The 24,376-nt window shown below is 28.7% G+C and overlaps 1 protein-coding gene across 1 annotated transcript in view; it reads right to left on the bottom strand.

The window, feature by feature from the left end:
* The window catches only part of LOC129960659 (uncharacterized protein DDB_G0290685-like), a 29,405-nt gene extending 5,762 nt beyond the window's left edge, over positions 1 to 23,643 (bottom strand). Inside the window, exons 1-3 of the mRNA XM_056074210.1 lie at positions 21,993 to 23,643; positions 15,344 to 15,501; positions 3,307 to 3,507 (exon numbers count right to left, since the gene is read on the bottom strand). Coding sequence (XP_055930185.1) covers positions 3,307 to 3,507; positions 15,344 to 15,501; positions 21,993 to 23,598 — 1,965 coding nt within the window. The 5' untranslated portion in view covers positions 23,599 to 23,643. The remainder of the gene's footprint in view (positions 1 to 3,306; positions 3,508 to 15,343; positions 15,502 to 21,992) is intronic.
* Positions 23,644 to 24,376: the final 733 nt, after the last annotated feature.

Raw genomic sequence — 24,376 nt, 5'->3', positions numbered from 1 at the left:
TAATTGAATCAAATAACATCCAAATTAAATTTAAGGTCAATGTATATAAAGACATTCTGCTTTTCTGTTGTAATGAGCTAAACTTTTGTAGAAAAGCATGCAAAATGTCTTAAAAAGTTGAAGCAAATTTCAAAAATAAATTTAGTAGGAATAATTTATTTATCTTGATTTCACAGCAACATAAGTAAATTACTCATCTCAAAATGGGTACCTTATTCACAAGTTATTTATTACAGAGACTAATTCAGTAGAAATTCAGTAGGAATAATTTATTGATCTTGATTTCACAGTAACATAAGTAAATTACTCATCTCAAAATGGGTACCTTATTCACAAGTTATTTATTACAGAGACTAATTCAGTAGAAATTCAGTAGGAATAATTTATTGATCTTGATTTCACAGTAACATAAGTAAATTACTCATCTCCAAATGGGTACCTTATTCACAAGTTATTTATTACAGAGACTAATTCAGTAGAAATTCAGTAGGAATAATTTATTGATCTTGATTTCACAGTAACATAAGTAAATTACTCATCTCCAAATGGGTACCTTATTCACAAGTTATTTATTACAGAGACTAATTCAGTAGAAATTCAGTAGGAATAATTTATTGATCTTGATTTCACAGTAACATAAGTAAATTACTCATCTCAAAATGGGTACCTTATTCACAAGTTATTTATTACAGAGACTACAAAAAAAGAGGGTAATGTCACCCAAAGAAAAGTCTCTTTTCACAAATACAATATGCTCCTCATCGATTATCTGGCCAAAGAGTTCAGAGTACTAGACCTGTCAGATTCGATCTGTTCTTTTTTTTTGTCCACCTCAGAAGACTAAGAGGAACCTCTGGTGTGTGCATAGGACTTCACAGGAGTAAGTATAGCTACTACAATCAAATAACTGTTGTGATATAATGGATTTTACTTTCCTCATCATTCACTTTTGGAGAAAGTGTTTCACCAAAATAACTCTACACACCATCTGCTTTCAAGAAAAATGTGCTTTACTAGAGACTTTATTTAGGTACAATATATATATCTAACTTAGATCTCATACAGAATGACGATCAATAAGGACAGGATATTTTTTCTTTAATTTGCATCAGTATCTCAGTCTTGAGCCAAAATGTTAAAGAGATAAGGATGATTCAAAAAGAATAAAATTTGAAAATTATCTTTTCATTTACCTTATAGGATAGGAATTCATTATATATATTAAGAGTTTTTATTCTCATTATATTTTTGATGTATATGTAGCCAGTATTAGCAAAATTACAATTTACGAGCCTGTATCGTAATCCAGAAAATAATAAGGTGCAATAGATTTAAAAGAATAAATGGTACTTAAGAATAAATAATTTATTCTGTTACTGATTCTATACAGACTGAAGTAATTTGTTATTAAATGCCAAAATGTTATAGTGATATACAAAAAGTATAAGATTTAAACGTTACCTTTTCGTTTACTTTCTCGGATATGAATTACTTAGTATATATCAGGATTTTTTTTATTCTTATTGTAATTTTGATATAAATGTAGCTCATAGCAGCAAAATTACAGTTTCACACCTAATTATTTTCTTGATACAGAAAATAATAAGGTGCAATAGATTTATAAGAATAAATAATACTTAAGAATAAATAATTTACTGTTACTGATTCTAAACAGACTGAATTAATTTGTTATAAACTGTCAAAATGCTATAAGGATAATACAAAATGTATAAGATTTAAATATTATCTTTTCGCTTAGCTTATAGGATAGGAATTAAATTATATATATTAGGAGTTTTTATCCTTATTGTATTTTTGATGAAAATGTGATCCTTATCACAAAAAGTACAATCAACATATTTTATTTTAATCCAGAAAATATTAAGGTACGATAGATTTAAAAGATAAATAAGAATAAATAATTTATTCAGTTACCGATTGTAAACAAACGGAAATAATTTGTCGTAAAAAGTAAAAGAAGTGTAACTTTCTAATTCATAAATCAGGCGTTTTATAAATAGAGTAGCCGGTATCACGATTTAAATAAAATTAGCTTAAAAATAAGCAACTCTTTAATGCCCTTTATTCATGAAACCTTTTTATATAAGAAGCCATAAAATACCATTTATATAAGAAGTGGATGTAATGGAGTGTAGTGAATAGCTTATAAGCCAGTTAACCGCTACGCTACCCGAGCAATTGCTTTTGTATCGTGGTCATGTTACTGGGCTGCGAACCACAATGTTCCAGGTTTTATCATCGCTCATCACAATCCGCTACAGGAGTTACGAAAATAATTGCTTCCTTCTTTTCTACCAATGCAGAATAAACATGCAACCTTCTAATCGCCTTCTAATATTTTTTTTCACTTTTCAACTAAACACATGGACACGAAAATGTTAGAAACAATTTAATTTTTTACATTAGGATTATTATTGAATAGATTCCTACTCGTATGTCAAATACATTTACAATTTTAAACTGAAACCCATTGTGCAACTTGCAAGTGGTAAAATTATTCTTAACACAATATAAGACAATTTGTTACCAAATGGGCCCTATAACAGATATACCAAATGGTATATCTGTTATGCGACTGTAATATTGTTTTAACTGGTATCTTTATATAAAAGTGAAAATATTTTGTTTGAAATTTATACAAAAGAAAATATTGATTACAATAATTGATATTGAAATTATTAATCTCATCAGTCCTGAAATCAAATCTGAGCTATCAGTTTTGGTGTAATCAAAACGAATTTGATACTTAAAATACGACAAAACAAATTTGATAAAATTACCTTAATGTTTTTATTTTTTGAGAAAATTAATGTTTCCTATTAAAAATACTAATTTATGTAGTTTTTAGTTACTATTAGCATAGTTAAATCTAAATTATTTAACAATATTTAAGAAATGAAACTTTTCAATTTGATGGCAGTTTCTAAAAGGTGTTGTTTATTTTCCCCAAAGACAAAACCTTACCAGAGGATGATAAAAATAATAATTATATTAAACTGATAGGAAAATCTTACTTTGTATTCATAAGATGAATTGATGAAATAACGTTTTAATATAATTGCTTAGTGATCTTAGATTACTTCAAATTACTAAGTAAGATCACTAACTTACATTATCCTACCATAGTGCGAATGTTTAAGACAATTTCATCGAATATTTTAGCAATTACACTTAATTCAACGCTTTGGGTAATAGAGAGGCAAAATTGTATTATTAACTTACGTTATAGGGCCATCCATGACCCAATATTGAAATTTAACTTACTTATCAGGAATTTGAACTTACATTATCGGGCCCATCCATGGTTTCCGGAAAATGAGAAATAATGTATGTCGAAACATCGGTATGTCCATGCAAAACAGCTAAATGCAAAGGACTCGCTCCAACATGATCCCTGCTGAGTGCAAACCGCTTTCTGGTAAGGATCGATCTTACTTCTCGTAATTGTCCTTTCGCAACGGCTTCATGGACAGCACGGATCTTTGCCTGAAAAGCATTGCATGCAGTTTTCATTACATATATTAAATTCTTAAATTTTAATTTTATATCTAATTTCAATACTCTGATGAAATTTGTATACAAATTTTCTCCGACAAAGTTTCTCAAACCAAAAGAAAAAAAAAAAAACATAAGTCAGTAAAATAGCAACATGTTAAAAAAAGTAATACAAATCTGTGAATTTTGGGTGAGTATATCATTTTATTCATATATAGTGTTTAAATATCATAATTACATTTATATAATATAAAATACGTGGCACAGAGATCGGCCTTATTACTTATTGTAGAATGGCAGCAATCAGATGAGAACAAACCATCGTACGAATGTTTCAGATAATTTCATTGAATACTTTAGCAATTGCACTTAATTCAAAGCTTCGTAGAATGGAGTTGCAAAATTTCATTACAAATGCTCAGAAATGGGTTCGCCATGTCACCGAAACCTCCATTCAGTAAAAAGAAAGAAATGTAAAGGAAACCAATAGTCTGGCGTCAAACAGAAAGTTTAACATAGTACGGAACTGCCGTCAGACAGATAATGGCTATAATTTGCAGCGTCAAAACATGGAAATCGTTATTTCACACAATTTGATGTCATTTTGTGAAATAAATAGAAATTCTATGAAATAACTGATCATTGTATGAAATAACTGCATTACATACTTTAATACAATATATATATATATTAATTTGCCCTAGCAGTACTATTTTATAACAAGATTCAATTTATTAATAGTTTTACAACCAGAAAAGGCAATATTTTGATCGAATAAGCTGATCACCAAAGGTAGCTAGTTTGAAATTAAATGTATTTCATAATTTACTGTGGCATTTACAAATATTTGCTTAATTAAAAAGCAACTTATTTAAATTTTCCTTCATCGGTGACTTTTAATGATAAAGCATTGATTTGAATAAATCAACATATATAAGATTGTCATAATATTGCTTTATAATATCCATAACCATAAAAGCATGCGAATAAAATTCGAGATGAAGATATTTCAAAATATTTGTTGGAAAGTAAAAACAAAAATAAAACTCTCATTGTTACCGTTTCAGAATCAAAATTAAAATAAAAATTACATGCAACTTTCAGTTTTATGCGCTGTCAATAGATTAAAGCAGTGACATACCGTGAAGAGCTTGCCAATGATACCTGCAGCATGGAAAACACGGCGTAAGATAGTGAAAAATAATGTGGAACATAATGTGCAAACTCCATAAAGTTTGCACATAGTTTCAGAAATGCTCGATGAGCCTACTAACACATGTAGTGACATTTTGCATGTAGGAGATATTGAGGACAATGAGATTAATACTGATAGACGAACATGAGTTGCTTAAATTGTAACTGGTTTCAAAATTCCATCAAACATAAAGTTCATTCGATTCCGTTTCCTATGACGTTTGTTGTTCATCATCTCCCACATGCAAAATGATCGTCTGGGAAAATTGGCACATAGAGCGCTATTAAAACCAAACATAATATTTCGCTTTTATGGAGTTTTATAGCATTTATTGGCTGTGCTTCCGTGATGTTTTTCCGTGTATAACCCTGTTATTTTCTTGCTGCAAGTACCGTTCAACTGACATTCATAGTCCTATGCAGCACTATTTTATTAGCAATGCATAACAGTCAATGCTATTATTTTTATTTTTCTAAATTTTATTTTTGCAACCGAAACCAAGAAATCTCAGTTTATGCTCTTCTTACTTTAGACCGCATATTTTGAAATATTTATATATTGAATTTCATTTCTACTCGTTTCTTATGGCCGCTAGGCTTTTGCATATAGGCTAAGCCATAGGCAATTAAAAATGGAGTTCTCATAAAATGTTACAATTCGGTTTTTTAATTTTTTTTTTAACTTTCGATATTAAACTCGTAGCTATTCATTATTTCAGATTAAAAAAATTAATCAAATTTATGTACTGCCAAAAATAGCTTTTTATGTGCTTAGTTAGTAAAATAAAATTTTTCAGTGCTGTCTGGTAATAAAAGTTACAACGCAGAGCATAAGCACACATTTTGAAAATTTATATACCTTCAAATATTTATATTATTAGAAAAATAACTATGTTTTGCCTAAAGAATTTTGTTTAACGATGTATAAATGATTAAAAACTTTTAAGTTTTACATTTATATGCCGTAACACAATTTTATTCTTTTAACATAAGAGATTTAGGCATCCTTTGTTAAGTTCTGTTTCAAACATTCGAATCTACAAGAGATTACCTGCTTCTTTTTATGAAATACCGTGGTGCTAAAGATTTCTTGAACACGGTGCTAAAATATGATAAAACATGCTGTATCTGTTGTCAAATTAGCTATTTAGGGTGATATTGCTTGTCATTAAAAATTCTTCATCTACTTTAATAGCAAGTGTACACAATTGTCGGGATTTTCTGAAAAGATTTTCTCCAAGCCATAAGCCATATTGTTGATGTCATACATGCAGGAAAATCCGCCTGTCGTGAAAGAACTTTTGAAAGAGGCAACGACGTAAAGTGTCTTCTATTTAGAAACTTAATATATTATTACGCACATTAAGCCAGAAAGATATTCAACCTTAGGTACTTAAGGGGGAAATGACTTTAACTCCCTCGTAGCTTTTATAGTACGTTGAGAAAAGCACGTTACCTGACACCATTGAAGCTTCGTAGATCCGTTTCTTAAGAAAAGACGCTTTAAAATGTTTGAATGCAAAAATGTAATTCTATCAAGAAACTTGTCTTTAACAAAAAAAAAAAAAAAAAAAAAAAAAAAAAAAATCCATGTTTCGCATTTGAATGAGCAAACTTTCTGTAGCTAGAAATATGCTATTTTTTGCTGGTGTATGTCTATGAAAGTTGAATTTAAATAGTATTAAAACGATACGAAGTCCATTTGTGTAAAAATTAAATTTAGCAAATTATCAGAGTATGTGGTTCTATTTCTTTTAGATAGAGAATAATTAGTTAAATTTTTAAAAATACAGAGCCAAATAATTCGATCAAACATTTTCACAAGCAATATACATTTAAAATCGCCTGTTTAAAATTTCTAAATTTAACTTAGTACTGAAATTCGTGAATCTGTTTCTAAGAAAGGGTCCTTAAAATGTCTTAATTGAGATATATAATTATTCCAAGAAACTTCGGTTAAATAAGAAAAAAAATTATCAGTTTCAACTTCGGTTAAATAAGAAAAAAAATTATCAGTTTCAACTTCGCCTTCAAAATTACCAGTTTAATCATGAATAAATTAAATGATTTGTTGTAATCGGCAATTATAGAAGTAAATTGCATATATACCACTTCATTGTGATTTGATTGGATGGGGCTACTGAAGTTGATTTTAAATAATTTTTTAACGAAAGAGATTCACTTAAATAATCCTGAAATAATAATAAATTATCAATCGATATTTTTCCGTCTTAGAGAAATAAATTTGGCTGATTTCCATAACTAAAAATTTGAAATTGTTAGTTTTTAAATTTTGATTTTAAAATTATACTACACGAATTTCTATTTTCTTAAATTATGTAAATATGTTTAGATTTAAATCTAAAAAAAATTAATTTTGAGCATACTTTTTAATTTTTATTAATTAATTCAAAACATTTATTATTAATATTATTCTAAAAAATTTCCTAATACTATTAAAAAATGCACTAATTTTATTCGTCAATTATTAAATTATTCTTAATTAATGAAAAACAGGCGATATATAATGAATGAATTAAATCATATTCGTCTCGTATTAGCATAAATGTGGTAAAATTAGTGCTTAATAAAGTTCGTTTTCAAAGAACAAAATTTATTGGGAAATCTTATAATGTTACCGACCAGCTGTGCCGTTGAACTAATTAGTTATAATAATATAGTTATAATGATAAAATTTGAAATTGTTTAAATTAGTTGTTATTTTTGCATCTTATAATAACGATTTAGAACTAAAATTATCCAATTATCCAGTGTAATTTCCACCAGAAGTTACCAGACATAACAAATTGGTAGTTTCGAAACATGATAAATTTTGTAAAAGTTTTTAGCAACCGACGATTGTTAGCCACGTAAGATGTTTGAAGTCGTGAGTTTTTAGATACTTTTAGTGGAAATAATTAGTTACGAAATCAAAAATGCATCCATATTCAAATTGTAAAAGTAGATTATCTTCAAGAATATTAATTCAAAGTTTGTCATTAAGTAAGTTAAATCCAATGTTTGCAGAATTGTAAATGCTTGTAGCTATTCGTTTCCACTTCTAAAATACTGTTTTGTAGTTTTTGTCGTATTATAATAACAATTATAAATGAATTTTAGTTTCAAATAAATATGACATAAAGACAGAAGAGGATACTATTCAAAATAAAAAATGCAATAATCCTTATAACTCAATATTCAAAATATAATTATGCATTATTATTATTATAAAAAGCATTTTCCATGGAATCATCTATTTAGATGTTACCAAATAGAAAAGGAATGCAAAATGAATATCTGAAACGCTTTGCAGCTATTTAAATACAAATTTATGGCTAAGTCTGGAAAAGAAGTTTTAAGTACTGTAGCAGTGATATAATCTAAATATAGATGCTTCTTTTTATTTTCTCGCGTGCCTATAGAATACGGCGCATTTTATGCTTACTTCATATTAATAATTTTTGCATTTTGGGTTGCCTTATTTTAGATATCGCTTTATTATACATGGGGAAAAAAACAGATTATTGACAAATTGTCAACATTCAATAGAAATTTACTACAGATATACAGGCCATAAAATAATGTTCCCTATTAAGAGGCATCTATTGAACAGAATGAAACCATATTTCATATGCTGACTGAAAAGGTACTGGGAGATATATTTGGTAAAAAATAGTACCCAAAATTTTCAATGCAATATTTTCTATATATGAAAAGGCATCAGTGAAACATTAAGGTGAAATTTTGCAAAGAGGTTAGATCTTACTTTTGATAAATAATGGAATTTATCAACGAGTTTCATTATGCTGACTGTCAAAGGCAAGGGAAAAAGTAGTAACAGAAATTGTCAAGGCAATATTTTGTATATAGAAAAGATCATTATAGGAATCTTTTAAAGATTAAAATGAAATTTTGCACAGGACCCAGGGTATCCTAATGTTGATAAATAAGGTGTTGTAATTAGGTTTGGGGGTATTTTGTTGTGACTCCAATTATTGCAACGTTTTCGAAAAATAATTTTCTTCACAATTTAACTAAAGAACTTAAACATTTGATTTTTACTACGAGCTTCACCGAGGCAGTGCGCGCGAGAGCGTTCCAAAGAGAAGGGAAGAACATGGCTTTTTTAGAAGCATACCCGGATGATGAGCGGCGCGGCAATTACATCCCACACAGCCTTGTCGGAGCCTGTAGTTTACAGATATTTGATATGATTTATATGATTTTTGATAGGCATTCACTACAAAGGGACTCGCTGAAAACAGAGAGTTTCATTATTTATGACTTTTATTTTTATATGCACATTTTTTCAACTGGATCATTAAAGAAATTTTGCGTCATGAATTTTGTGTTTTTGAGTATGATCCGTTGCCATTCCGAACAAGCCAAAATATCTCATCTTGGTGCATTTTGTTACAAAATATTTTATGAATGTCATTTTCCTTGGCCTTCTACAGATGGTATATAGAATTACGTTTCATTACAATCATTAATTTTCATTGTAGATGCCTCTACAAACAGAAAATCATTTTACGGCCACCCTATACATTACAGTGATTAAACTGTATGCCAAATGCCAGTTTGTATGCCAAAATCCATGTTTCTATCTTGTATCATATGTGTGCATATAGATGGAGTAGCGAACAAAGAGATTTCCTTTCCTTTGATGGATTTCGTCCAATATCTGAGACAGATGTCCAGTTTGGGTTTAACCCTTTATTTACTGACTTATTTTACCATCAATTTTTCAAATTTATTTTTGAACCATTAGTTAAAGTTTTGATACAGAATAAAGCCAGAGAGAAGAAAAAAGCCTTTTTTAATTAATTAAAGTAGTTTAATTAATTAAATTATTAATAAATATTTTTAATGTCAGTTTTAGTTGATATCTATTGCTTCCTATTGGAAATACGTTCTCCGTGTTTTTTTTTTTAAATATTGTTAGAAAATATAATCATATTTTGAAGATATCAATCGGATTTAAACGGTACTTTAAAGTACAGTCGGTAAATAAAAAGACCACATAGCAAATTTCATATATCTAGCATATTCTATTTTCGAGTTGTCGTGGTCATTGAGGGAACGCGATTTTTAATATAGTTTTTTCGGATTCAGGGTGGTCTTGGATTCATTTGGTCAAATATGAAGAATCATTAAAATCTCGAGATCAAATTTCTTAGAGATTAGAATATTTACTTTTTGTATGATTCTTATATGATAAAGAAAAAAGTGAAGGAAAGAATTATTCTATTATGATATATTTTTTTAAGAAATGAATTTAAAGAGAAAGTCAACAATATTCGCGTTGATAAATAATTATTTACTTTCAAAAAATAAATTTCTACATAATTTTTGCGATGAAAAATTTTATTAAAATCTATCTTATAAAATAAATTCAACAAAAACAATACATTTTGAATAAATTTTAAAAACAAATTTGAAAAGATGTGAAGATTACCATGAAATAACTCAATTAATTTTTTTACATCTAAAAAAAAATTCTAAGATAATATTCGTTGAACACAAATCAGTATGGACGGCAAATGTCAAATAATAAATTAATGCTTTGAAAGCAAACTTAGCAAGTAGATATTTTCAGCTATCAACCAATAGAAAAAGAAATTAGCTTTGTTCAGTCTCAAAAGCATTCGGTTTGATATTTAACTTAAATCTAAATTCCCCAAACACTTGCATAATCCTCTTAAAATTCATTCTTCAACTTTTTCCTCGAATTTTCATTCACTTTAATTACTCGTTTCATGAATATTTTTGAAATATTTTAGTTTTAATTTTGCCATTCCTTGCCAACTATTTAAAGCGGGTCCCCAAGGGAATAGAAGAACTGCTCCCCCGTATATAGAAAATAGCAAATCATTATCAGCAACAACAAAAAAATAACCACTTAATGCCGCGTGGGATTGCCGATCATATTGTTGCTGTAATTGCTACTTCCGTGGATTTCCGAAAAGTTTCAGAGGTCGAAGAAGATTAAATAATGCGCGACAGCATGATATCTGCAATGTTACGCCTCTTTTAGATACAAAATGACAGAAAAGTGAATAGGACGCTGAAATAAAATTACCGAAGTTTTCCCCTGGTAATTGCTTTATAGCGTGCTCTATCTATTTACGATAACATTAAAGTGATAAAGGAATATTTGCTGTGATATGTTTCCGTCACGAAAGCAAGATTCTTTTTATAGATTTTTCCGAAAATATATGAAATATTGCTGTCCATGTTTTGGTTATAGGGATTTTTCATGATTAAACATATGATGACCAATGTCCAAGACAAAATATTTCATAATTTTAATTTGTTTACAGTATAATTGTAGAAAAATCATCGTTTCTTCCTTAAAAAAAAATAGAAATTTGATGATAATACAAACTCAAGATTTCTTCAGTTAAAAATTAGATATCTGATGCTTATAAATGCTCTTTCTTTTACTGAAATTTATCTATTAGCCTGCCTTTAATTTATCTCCATACATCTGTGGGGTTAATAAAAGCCATCAGTTCTAAAGAAATGTTTATTTTTTTCAAGTTAAAATCCTCCATACTCGTGTAATATTTAATGGTATTTATCTATATTTCGAAAATAATTTCATTCATTTTTTAGAGACAAGTTACAGACATTAAAATTTTATGACATATTTTTGTTACAATTTCTGTTACCTTAATAAAAATGAGAAAAAAATAATTCAGAAGGCGAGCCTATAGAAGATATATGATACTGTAAAACGACAAGATCTTGTTACAGGCAACATCTCTTACAAAATAAATGTATGTGTTAAAGATATTCAAATAATTTATGTAAGAAATGAATTATCTGAGCAAAATTAATCTTTGGCTTTATCATATGCCTGTGTGCACGTGTGATGAAATGACGTAAAACATTACATAAAGGAATTGCTCGATATATTTTAGTGTTTTCTGCAGATAACAACCATATACATATTTAAAATATTTATTACGAGTAATAAAATTTATTCAGAGTATTCTAATGGACATGGATTAGTTTCTACGTTTTACTTTGATATGATTAAAAATACAAAAATAAGTGATAGAAACTAATTTAAAGTAAAGTTTTACTTCGGTATGATTAAAAATACAAAAATAAGTTATTGTTCAAATTTAATAAACAAACTTTAAAAACTGAGAGTCTAGAATTCAATATTTTACTAAATTTAGGAAGCTACTGGTTTGAATCGGAAGCATTTCAGCTATTTAAATAGCTGGAACAAATATTCAATTATATATATTTAAGAAACATTATTATAATATGATTTCTGATACATTTAGCACTCCACATGACTGATTATATCCCTTCTCGTTAAATTTCTTTCTGTCGCATGCGCTCTCGGTTTCTTTCTTTGGAGATTATAATTTGGTGTCTTTGAAAGATATTTTATTGCAGTGCAGCCATTAAATGCCGTATGATTTATGACTAGTATAGATAATAATGACTATAATAAACTAGATAATCTATGTCTTTGTAGTAAGAACAAATGCTGGGTACAATGAATTATTAAAAGTCACAAAATTATCAATAAATTATTATTTTCATGAGGAATGTTAAAAAAGAAGTTGTGCAAAGTGGCGGTCATCAAATGATAAAAGCATATACCAGAATTTCCAAAGAATTGACTTCCTTTCTGTAGCAAGGATATTTTTTTCTGATATATTAACAAAAATTTAGTACAATAACAATGGTAATCGCTAGTTAAAATGCCCAATTCAGTTCCATTATGAATGAAATTATATGCTTCTACAGTATAAAGATTAATGTTTAAACAGAAGATATCAACTTTCAGGTAATTTTACAAGATGTAAAGGTAGGTATCATAAAATGTAAAAGATTGTGTGGAAGTAATTATTTTGATTAAATAATTATGAATTTTGGTTCAGAAAATTTGTGGAAGTAATTATGAATTTTGATTAAAAATAGCTTATCGCACACTGTTCTTTAGGATTACATTATGATTTTATTTCGATAACATTTTGTCATTATCTCACATGCTCAAACCTATTTTTAAACTTTTGCGAAATCCAGTCAAATCTTACTCTAAACTTTCAATCGAAAAGATAAGAGCCTTTTATTTTTCATGCAACATTTTTTTAACCTTTTATTTATCTTTTTTGGTTATGAAAGATAGTTTAAGATTTCATGTAAGAACTTTCCTAAAAACACTATTTGAAGAGAGAAAAAAAAAAAAAAAAAGATTATCAAAATGTCACTCAGCTTGCTCAAGGAATGATTAGAATCGATATCTGATCATAATGTTATGTGAGACTGGAAGAGATGATGGTATAAATTATGAGCCGTGATCAGAATACTTGGATAACGCTGAAGCAGACCATCTATATCTCTACATCATTTGAAGGCAGGGTGTTTCGCCTACGAAGAATAGTTGGTACTCTCATTGGATTTCTTTGTCTCACAGACCTTCACCGAAATCTATTATATCTATATTACAATAATTTAATTCAAATCGTATCTGTATTAGAATTAGATATCATTTGAATCAATTTATAAGATTTTGAAGTGAAGACAGACCATTCAAGGAGTGCGTATCATAAATTTTAAGCCATGATAATTGTACATGGATGACATCGAATCGAAAGTCCATATTCCCAGACTATTTCAAGGTCAACATATATTGCTGATGGAGAATGGCTGATAACGCAATTCAGACTCATTTGCATGACAGATCTTTGAAATCAGTTTCAAATAACGAGTTCGTCTCGCTTGCTCTTAAAAATATTTTAATACTGAAGGAAATTGAATGATTCAGACATGCCAAGTAGCATTGAATTTAGCCTCCCATTTCAGGTCCATTTCATTAATTGATAATCTAAAGCCTCCTCAAATACAGAGAATAACCGTAAAATGTAGGTAGAGTAGCAGAAGCATCAGTATGGGCAAGAAATCATCAGGAAATGTTATCTTAAAGTGATATGAAAAAGAAATGCTTTTTCATAATTTTTTTTGCAATTTTTTACCATTTTAATATTCAACTTTCAAACAAAATGTTAATTTTCAAATTATTTATCGTCTAATTGCTTCTGCCCCACCGTTTCTGTTGTTCATCTTCCAAGCATAGCATAATATCTAAATTAGAAAGATACACAAGAAAGATATAAATTGAAAAAAGATAAATTTCTGATAACGAAAAGCGTGATTAACTGGAATATCAAAGAATAACAATATTTAACTTGCAACAGATATTTGAAATGCCATTCGCCAGAAACAAGCTTCAAAGTTCAACAGCTGACTTTTATTGTTCATTAAAGCCGGTGGTAGTTCTACTTAGATCAGTATATTGCGCCAAGTCCATAAATCAAAGAGTAATGATAAAAGGAAAGTATGACAACTATTATTTGATAAAAGCAATCTTGGAGAACATGAAGAAACAGCCTAGATGTACTTGATCATAGGTGGATAGATTAAGATTTTGTAAGACATTCAGAGGACAATTTTTATTCTCTTAGAGTACATCAAGACAAAGATCCAGCCTAACCATAGCAAAATTTCATTGTTAATGTTGTTAAGGTAAGGTTGTGTTGTTATAATTCAATTGAAAAAGTATTGCAACTTCTATTGATGAAAATAGTCTTGGAGAACATGTAATAAAAGTTAGGCTGAACTTGAACATATGTGTTTAGATTGATTTCTTGTAAATTAAATAAATCAAGACAAGGAACCAACCTAACTGTAGCGAAGTTTCATAGTTAAGGCACACAGAAGTCTATTAGGAAAGTATGGCAACTTCTATTGATAAAAATCATCTTGAAGAACCTGAAGTAAAAGTCTGGTCAAGTCTGAACATATGTGGGTAGGCTGCCTTCTTGTAAAACATTTAGAGAACATTTTTTGTTCACTTAGAGTAAATCAAGACAAGGAGCGAACCTAGCCGTAGAAAAATTTCATTATTAAAGCTCACACATTCATATTAGCTTTTAATTGATGTACATTAATAATACAGACTGATGATATAAACCATAATCAGCAAGAAAATAGTAGAACCAATATCATTCTTCCTACGATTCATATTCCTGAGCCATGCTAAAAGCCATTAAAGTGAATAATATGGATTTTTCTTTGTTTATTCATATTCCCGAGCCATGCTAAAAGTCATCAAAGTGAATAGTATGATTTTTCTTTGTTTATTCATATTCCCGAGCCATGCTGAAAGCCATCAAAGTGAATAGTATGATTTTTCTTTGTTTATTCATATTCCCAAGCCATGCTAAAAGCCATCAAAGTGAATAGTATGATTTTTCTTTGTTTATTCATATTCCTGAGCCATGCTAAAAGCCATCAAAGTGAATAATATGGATTTTTCCTTGTTTATTCATATTCCTGAACCATGATAAAAGGCATCAAAACGAATTTTTCTTTGTTCACGACTCATTAATCGTATAATGGTTTTGTACTAAAAGTATATAATGCAAGGCAAGGGATTATAATTAAAATAATATATTAAATCTTAGATTCACAGTATTTTTTGTTATTATTTATCAAAATAAAGCAACAATGTCTTAGACTTTATCAATTCTCCATTAAAGCATTTTTTTTATTTTCCTTTCTATACTTAATTAGAGTTTTTCAGAATTCATGGTTGATGTCTTACCATATATATAGGAACTAAATCCAAAAAATCTTGAACTTGTTTATCATCTGATGTTCTTTCAATGAGTCTGTCTCCTTGACCAGCCAGTACAACGTGTTCCAACCTTAAGAGGTCTCCTTCCTTTATCCAATGTTCAATTAGTTCATCTAAATGATCCTCTGAAATGAAAAAGATAATTAGTCTCTTACTTTCATCAATTTTCCAGCAAGAATATTTTTTGCAAAGATCTTTAATTTTCATTAAAGAATGCCCTTGAATATAAATTCCATTTTCTCGAAAATTTCATGGTGTTTTAAAATTTGGACTTTAACAGATATATAGATTTTAATATTAATTAGTAATTTGTTTATGTTTTAAAACGTCATTAGATAATATTTTATTATTAACTGTCAATTTTTGGCACATAATGTATTTGGGGGTATGTATTTCGTTTCACATACATATCAAATCAAGGTAACACGAATTTTATGTATAATTTCATAACAGTTTTCAAAATCAATACTTTAGAAAAAAATCCTTTTCAAATTTAGTAAATCTGTGAAATCGAAAAATATAATAAATATTTTATTTTTCCTTAAATTAACATTTTATGATATTTTAACTAAAGTTTCTTCGATATGATTCATTGAAAAAAACTTTCTGATAATTTTTATAGCGGGATTTTTGTCAAGAATAATGAAAAAAAATTGATTGCTATGTTTAACATTATCTCTTAAAAAAATTTGATCGCATAAAAATATAAATAATTTTCTAAAAAAATCTGCCACATATATCAAATATCTCTAAAAATTGTGAGTCACTTGTAAAAAATTGAACCATCAATTTTCACAAATATATCTATCCTCTTTTCATACTCTTTTATTTTACATGACTGGTTTCATGTTTGTAAAGAGGACATTTTGTTATGGACTTTTTACTTTCGTCCTGATAGACTAGAATTTCGAAATATCATATTCTTGTATGTTCTCAGTGTTAATATACTATTTTAGCACTCTTAGAAATTGATTATCAGTCAATAGATTAATTTAGATTAATAATGATTATTGATTTGATTATGTTGAATTTAGTAAAAAGGGAATTCAGGATGTTCATTATGAATACTAATTTTCTGTCATTCCCTAATTTTCTGTCATTACGTATAAACATCCAATTATTTAACAAGGGAGAGCTGAAGTATTTAAAAATGAGTACACTTTAAAATATTTTACTATTGCTTGATTGTATAGTTAAACCTTAATTGTGAGTGGAACAAAATTTCAAAATTTTTATTAACTTGTCTTATACTGAAACCTACATAAAATGGAAAAAGTAACCTGAATCTTTATATCTTTACCATCAACAATTGGGAAAAGCCAGGAAGAAATATTAACATCAATGATGAAAACAATTCAATAACGAGATATATTATAATAAAATACTTTTAAAGTATTTTTTTAAATGATTAAACCAGAATAAATTATACAGCAAAAAATTGGCGTCATTGAATATATATAATGTGCTGTAATATTTTCAAAAGTTCTACAGAAATGCCATTTTTTACTTAATTTTTAATTAATTTAAGTTTTAATTAAAAATATTACAAAAAAATTGCTTCAAGAAGCACGTTTCCACCCTTCAGAGTACCAAGTTTTCTAACTCTCGGCCAGACGGTCTGGCTTGTAGGACATCAACACCCCTACATACATACATCTTTATAGAGACAATGAATTATACATTAAAAGCTAAAATATAAATAGAATTTTTTTTTAAAAATCACTTTTTCGAACAGCAATTAAAATGCTTCATAAAACTTTTTTTTTATTTTTGAATACATAAAAGTTATTAGACTAATAATTTCTTTATCCTTTTAAAAAGTAACTTTAAGCGAGCTTTTGAAAACAAACTAAATATAATTATTTGAATACAAAAGCTGAAAGCGAAATACTAAATTTAATGCATAAATTAAAATTTGATAATCAATACTTTTTTATGCGTCCAGTCACATGAGTTTACTGTCTGGCAATTTAAAAAAAAATAATAACTGTATTTTTTCCAGTTTATCATGATATTTAGAATGTAATTGCTAGAAAATAATTATAAATTGATAAAGAAAAATTTTGAGATAAAGAAAATGTTTTCACTTTCACTTATTTCAATTAAAATGTAATACGAATATATTTTAGATTTCTCAAATCATTTTGTAGAAATGATTAAAACTTTTTTGTTTTTTCCAATTAACATGTTTAATTGTTGTTCTTGATGAATATCACTGCAAATGGTTTTTGATATGCCCCCCCCCCCTTTTTTATTATGGAATCTAATAAAAGTCGAATATGTTTTAATACTTTGAAAGGAAGTATCTACTTTCACAGAATTTAATTTAAAAATTGATAACATACTGAGTAATAATAATTAGTTTTTATACTATGTACTAGTCTTGATTTATATAAGTATTTTTCTTAGCTATTTCTCTTTAGATATTCGTTTTCGAAAAATAAATCCGATCTGGAATTAACTGAATATATAAAATTTTTTAAATATTTTGGAAAATATTAGAAAATAGCGGCTGAATTTGGATCATAAAATATTTTAATATATAGAAGGATCGAGATGTAATTTTAATAAAAAGAAATATATTTCTTTTGTAATTTATTAATTATTAAAATAATGCAATCAGCTTTTAAAAAATACATTTTAAACCACACATTGTCTACTCCAATCCGCCTTTAAGGCACACGGATAACTCTGAATGATCGGACCACCATGAAAGCTTTGGCTGGAACTAAAGTTGAGTTCTAAAAACCATCACCGGTCACGGTACAACCTTTCCAATAGGAGGCACGTCCTGGAATGACCTGGGAGTAGCCGAAGCCACACCATTTCTGTACCCACCTTGGTGGCGAGAACCAACCACCATATCGGAAGCTCGTATTTGAAGTACCTCCCCAGGTGGGATAAATGGATTTTAATATCGGTTAAATAGCCTATTAAAATCACGACGTCGAAAATTGTTTTCAAATTAAAATAACTGTTTTCACAAATTTGTCCATTAATTTTTTAAGCGCAAATAATATAAAAGTATTTTTGGTTTAATTGAGTTAAATTAAAATCAGAATAATATGTATGAACTTAGGTATATTTTATGTCTTCTTCCTTGATTTCCTCAAAGATCATGCAAAATCATGTAGCCTGTTCTTTTCAACCAATATTTGAAATCCATAACGTCCCTTTATTTGATATTTTTTAGCCTTTGTCTCTTTCACTTTCGTTGTATAAGAACAACCTAGTTATCATAGCTGCTTTATGGGCTGTTCCTCTAGTGTGACTTCTCTTAATTTAATTTTTCCAATTAAGGCAGGGTTTAAGGTGTCTGTGGTGCAGTCTGGGTAACTTTTAGTCAAAATTAATAACAGTAAAAATTCGTCTATCTTTAAACTATTTTAACAAAGTTATTATAGTAATTGCACTCAAACAAGTTTCCAATCTGAAGATAATATAACGTATTTTGCTACTTAATTTAAAGTAGCCTGAGGAATATTTTTATAAAATATTTCATTGAATAATATCTAAGTATAACCACCTGTTTTTCAAATATAACCATGTGCTATGAATCCTATTTACATAATGGTAAGGTGCATTTCCTATTATACGGCCTGAATCTGTAAACAGAATTGAGACGGCATTCCAAATCTGCACTCTCTCCTTTGTTGTTTCAAAAGTAATTTTTATGGTTTTAGAAAATTATACATTTTCTGTATCTACATCTGTATTGATATTTTATTTAAATCTATAGATGCTGCCAGGGAAAATGTTTATAGATTTCATATAGAATATAAAATATCCAATTTTCTGGGATTTAAAATCATCTCCCAGAAATACCATCAAAATTCAACCCTACACTATAGTAACAAATCCTGTCGATACTGTTACGTTCAGTGGTGGCGATGAGGTGGGGGTGTACACAAGAAGAACCCTACACTGTGAAATTATGTTTATTTGAATCCCTTATGATATATATATCATATTTTTAGCAGAGACGTGGGCAAACAGAAGATACTTTTGAATTTTTTTAAACTCGATTAAATTTGGAAATTAAATAAGATTTAGATTAGATTTAAAAATATCATTATATAAATTTTTGATGTATTTTGAATAATTTAAAAAATTTACATTTGATATATTTGTTTTGAAGTAAAAAAAAAAAACTTTTAAACGAGCAAATTTAACAAAAAATGATTTCATTAAATAATTCATTTTAATCTAAACTTTAAGTGCAAAATAAATTTAATTATTTTGCCAACCTATCCCCATGTCTGCCATATCAATTTGTACAGTTGCGATTAGAATATGAAAAACAAAGTAGAGCTAAAGCTGATAATCAAAAATTTCTAAATCTGTTTAGATGAATGTGTGTTTTTTTTCAGAGATGCGTGATGAATGTTTTTTTTTCAGAGATGCGTCCTAAACTAAATTGTCTACTCTAAAGTAAAAAAAGCATCGCGTAAAATGTAAAAGAAAACAACAAAAATTAAAGAAACATTAAAATTAAAGTATCGCAATGAAACTCATCACTTCAGTTCAGAAGTAAAAGACGAGTTATAAACGTAACATTCTAAATAACTTTTCCCGCTTTGAATTTCAAAACTTTAAAATGATATATCTAATTACTTTTGCTAAAATCTTCCATCGATCGCCCAACCAGCCCTTGTTGTTCCGTTGCCATGGCCCGTTGTTAGGGGGTCAGTGACGTAATGCCTTTCCCCTTTCTTTCTGAAACTGTAGTTGGAAGCCAAAAGTGCACAAACGAAGATGGGGCATAAAAAGTATATGTCGTCTTGTTTACGACGCTTCTTTTAAACAACAAGAAACAGATTAAGTTACATTATTAAGGATTAATATTGGTTAATGGTCCTTAAGAAATAATGTAAACTTTTGTTCAGAATGCTCCCGAAATTTTAAATGTCAATGAAATTTGTATTTAAAAGTTTGATTAGTTGCATTTTTAAATAATTTAATTTAAAAAAAGCAAAACCTCAAATATCAAACTTACGTAAGTTATTTATTTCAGTCCATCAAAATTTACATAAAATAACTCTACACATATATTCTAATAAATTTTCACTATCTTCTATATAAAACAGCAGTATAAATAGTTTATCTTTTCATCAATATTTAATAATAGATTAAAAAAAATGATGTAAACTTTTGTTCAGAATACTCTCGAAATTTTTAAATGTCGATGAAATTTGTATTTAAAAGTTTGATTAGTTACATTTTTAAATAATTTAATAAGAAAAAGCAAAAGCTTCAAATATCTTATGTAAGTTACTTATTTCAGTCCATCAAAATTTACATAAAATAATTCTACACATATATTCTAATAAATTTTCACTATTTTCTATACAAAACTGCAGTATAAATAGTTTATCTTTTCATCAATATTTAATAATAGATAAAAAAAATGATGTAAACTTTTGTTCAGAATACTCTCGAAATTTTTAAATGTCGATGAAATTTGTATTTAAAAGTTTGATTAGTTGTATTTTTAAGCAATTTAATAATTAAAAAAACATCAAACCTTTCATAAGATATTTATTTCAGTTTGTTAAAATTTACTTAAAATAGCTCTGCAATACATTCTAATACTTTTTCACTACTTTCTATAAAAAAAAACTGCAGTATAAATAGTTTGTCTTTTCAGTAACATTTAATAGTAAATTGCTTTGATGCATTAATGATTAATTTGTTATACAACCAAATGGACCAATGGTTCTGAGAATAATTATGTAACTTTTTTATAGAGTGCTTTCAAAAAATTAAAAAAAAAAGGAATTTAAGTAAGAAAAATTTTAATAATAATAAGTTAAATTAGAAGTTGAAGTTTCGTAATCCAGAACTTCTATCTCCGCATATTTAAACAATTTAAAAACTGTAATCTCAGATCCAATAATTCCTTTTAGAAATTAGCTTCCTCCTGTAAAATTCTGTTTGGAGTAGATTTGATTATATGTTTTGATCATATTTTTTTTATTAATTTTCATAACATGGACAGTCTAATATAGAAAACATATCAGTGGGAAACGTGAAATTATAGTTTTTCTATGTATATTAATTCACTATGTATTATGAATATGTAATTACAAACTATAAGAAAGAACCACACTAATTATTTCTTCTAGTTTGCAGTTATTATGTTTCCTCATAAAAGTATTTCTTAAAATTTTAATTATTTCCGTTTAATGTGTGATTTTTCTAAATGTCAAAATACTACCTAAAGAAAACTCTTTGTCATACAATATGAATATATCAAAATCAATTTTCTAAAAATCAAGAAGTCCATTCTTTTTTATTCGTTAATAAGCCATATCCACTATTTTCGATTAGTTTTGAAAAGTTGTCGATTAAGGTCACAGAATTTGATTTGCATGAAAACTTGAATATGATATTCATTTTCAACAAAAATAATAATATTTCAGCCAATAATTGTTAACCTTTCTAAATGTTTTTGTTACGCGAAGCTACCTCAAAGAATTTAATTATGTAGGCGAAAGAATAGATTAGAAATCAAAGAATATATCGCATAAATTTGAATAAATTGTCGTTTATGACAAAAGGGCAAAAAGATATTTGAAACAGGAATGAGCTAAATGTCCGTAAAATATTTTCTTACTTGTTTGATGAGGTGGTTGATCTGCATCGCTGCCTTTGTTTTCCTCATTGTTTTCTGAACTCTCAGCTGTAGGTTCATTTTTGTCTTGCTCTTCTTCATTTTTATCCACGGATTCTTCTTGTTGTTCTTCCTCTTTTGGTTCCTCCCCATTTTCTTCCCCCACTTCGTGACTAGTATCTTCATTTTTATTATCATTGTCATTTTCCTCCACTTTTTCATCTGCTTCTTTTTCTTCATTGGCTGGATCACTTGGTTCATCGACCTTTTCCTCACTCTCATTTTCAGCCGTTTCATCAGGGTTTTCATTTTCTTTGTTTTCTTCATCGTTTGCGGGGATTTCTTCCTCTTCTGTGGGTGCACTTTGTTCTTCTGATTCATTATCTGGTTTATTTTCCTCCTTAGTATCTTCCGAAGTATTGGCTTCACCTTCTTCCTGTTCATTACCTTCTTCCTTGTTTTCTTCTCCATTAATTTTACCACTGTCTTCCTCTTGTGCGTTTTCTGTGGGTTGCTCATCATTTAATTCCTCATTGTCAGCATTTTCTGCATTGCCACTTCCAACTTCTGCCACAGTTTTTCCTTCTGAATTTTGCATCTTACCAAGATCATCATTCGTATCTTCAGTAAGATTTTCATTGGTTTCATTTGCTGTGCTATCTTCATCATCGGATTTTGTATTATCGATTGAATCGTCAGCATCTTCTGTAGCTTTGTGACTGTTCGTTGCTTCAATCACAGTCGCACTTGATTCTTCGGATTGAGAAGGATCTGCTTCTTCTGCTGAATCCTCATTTTTTTCCTCATTAGCCTCAGTGTTTTTGTCATCAGTTGCATTTTCTTCAGCCAACTCCTCATCAGCACCCTCTTTTGTGTTAGTCTCAGTTTCTTCTTCATTTTTATCTTCTTCTGTTTCTTCATTTGGTGGGTCAATTTGAATTTCATCCTCTTGATGTTCGGTTTCATCGTTAGTATTTGCTTCTTGGCTATCTTCTGTTTCAGGCTCCTCCTTGTTCTCTTCCGTTTTACTGTCATCCTTATCCTCATCATTAGCAACTTCTTGCTCTGCAGTTCTGGCAGTATCTTCGTTTTCTTCATTTACATTTTCCGTTTCTGCACTATCTGGAGTATTTTCGTCTTCTTTATCTGAGCCTGGACTATCTTCAGGTTCCTCTGAAGGTGCGTCTGTGGTTTCCTCTTGAGTGGGATTCTCGGTTTCATCAGCTTTTGTAGTTGGATCAGCCATTTCTTCACCCTCTACCTTTTGCTCTTCTTCATTTTCTTCATTATTTTCATCTGGAAGTTTTTCTTCCTCCCCATCTTCTGCGATGCTTTCTCGGGATGCCACATTTTTGTCCTCTTCCGCATTCGCTTCTGACTCAATTTCAGGTGTTTCTTTATCCTGATTATCGGTATCTTCTTTTTCATCTTCATGATCAGAAGAATTTATATCATTATTTTCCGATTCTTGCAATGTTTCTTCTGTATTTTCTCTTATAACGTTTTCAGCTTCAGAAGCTTTTCTCGAATTCGTGATTATGGAAGGTTTTCGTCTGCTAACACCATTCTCAAGTTTGGATAACTCCTCTTTGCTCGAATTAGAATACATGCTGTCGGAACTAGTATTTGGAGATATTTTAGCGAAACTGCCATTCCGTTTTATAGATGAATGATCTGCCTTTGCACTTTGAAGGTAAAAGTCCGCCGTTCTCCCTTTCTGAAAGAAAAATGTAATAAAAGACTTCAGCAATGTTTTATAAAGTGGAGGATTTTCTAAAACTAAATAAATTATTTTAAGTATATAATGAGTTTTAGTAAAAATGAACACATGAATTCAGAAGAAAAGACTCTTCATTAGAAACATCGCAATGCAAATAAAAGAAAGATAACAATAAAGAATGTGTTATAAGTCTCCATAAAATTGTGATAATGCGAGAACGATAATAATACAGAGTGAGTCATAAGTCTCCATAAAATTGTGATAATAGGAGAACGATAATAATACAAAGTGGGTCATAAGTCTCCATAAAATTGTGATAATGCAAGAATGATAATAATAGAGTGTGTCATAAGTCTCCATAAAATTGGTGATGATGTTTACTAATTTCTCATTCGTTTTCAGAACCAATATCAAAAAGATGTCACTAATGAAGGAAGAATGCATTGAAATTATTCTGTATATCAGGATAATCAGGACAGTGCTTTTAACAATTACTCCTAATTGGGCACTGCTCCTCTAGGCTTCAGTGGCATGATAAGTTGAGTCAGACATGGCATATCCAACATTAAAAGAGGTTCGAGATTATTAAAAATTTAAGAAAGCTGTCTTTGTCCCCCTATCTCAGTGTCCCTAAAATTGTTTTACAAAATAGTTCCAATCAATTCTG

The sequence above is a fragment of the Argiope bruennichi genome, chromosome X2 (assembly GCF_947563725.1).
Source record: "Argiope bruennichi chromosome X2, qqArgBrue1.1, whole genome shotgun sequence".
Taxonomy (NCBI): Eukaryota; Metazoa; Arthropoda; class Arachnida; order Araneae; family Araneidae; genus Argiope; species Argiope bruennichi.
Note: the sequence above shows the minus strand (reverse complement) of the source record. Positions and strands in the feature narration are given on the sequence as shown.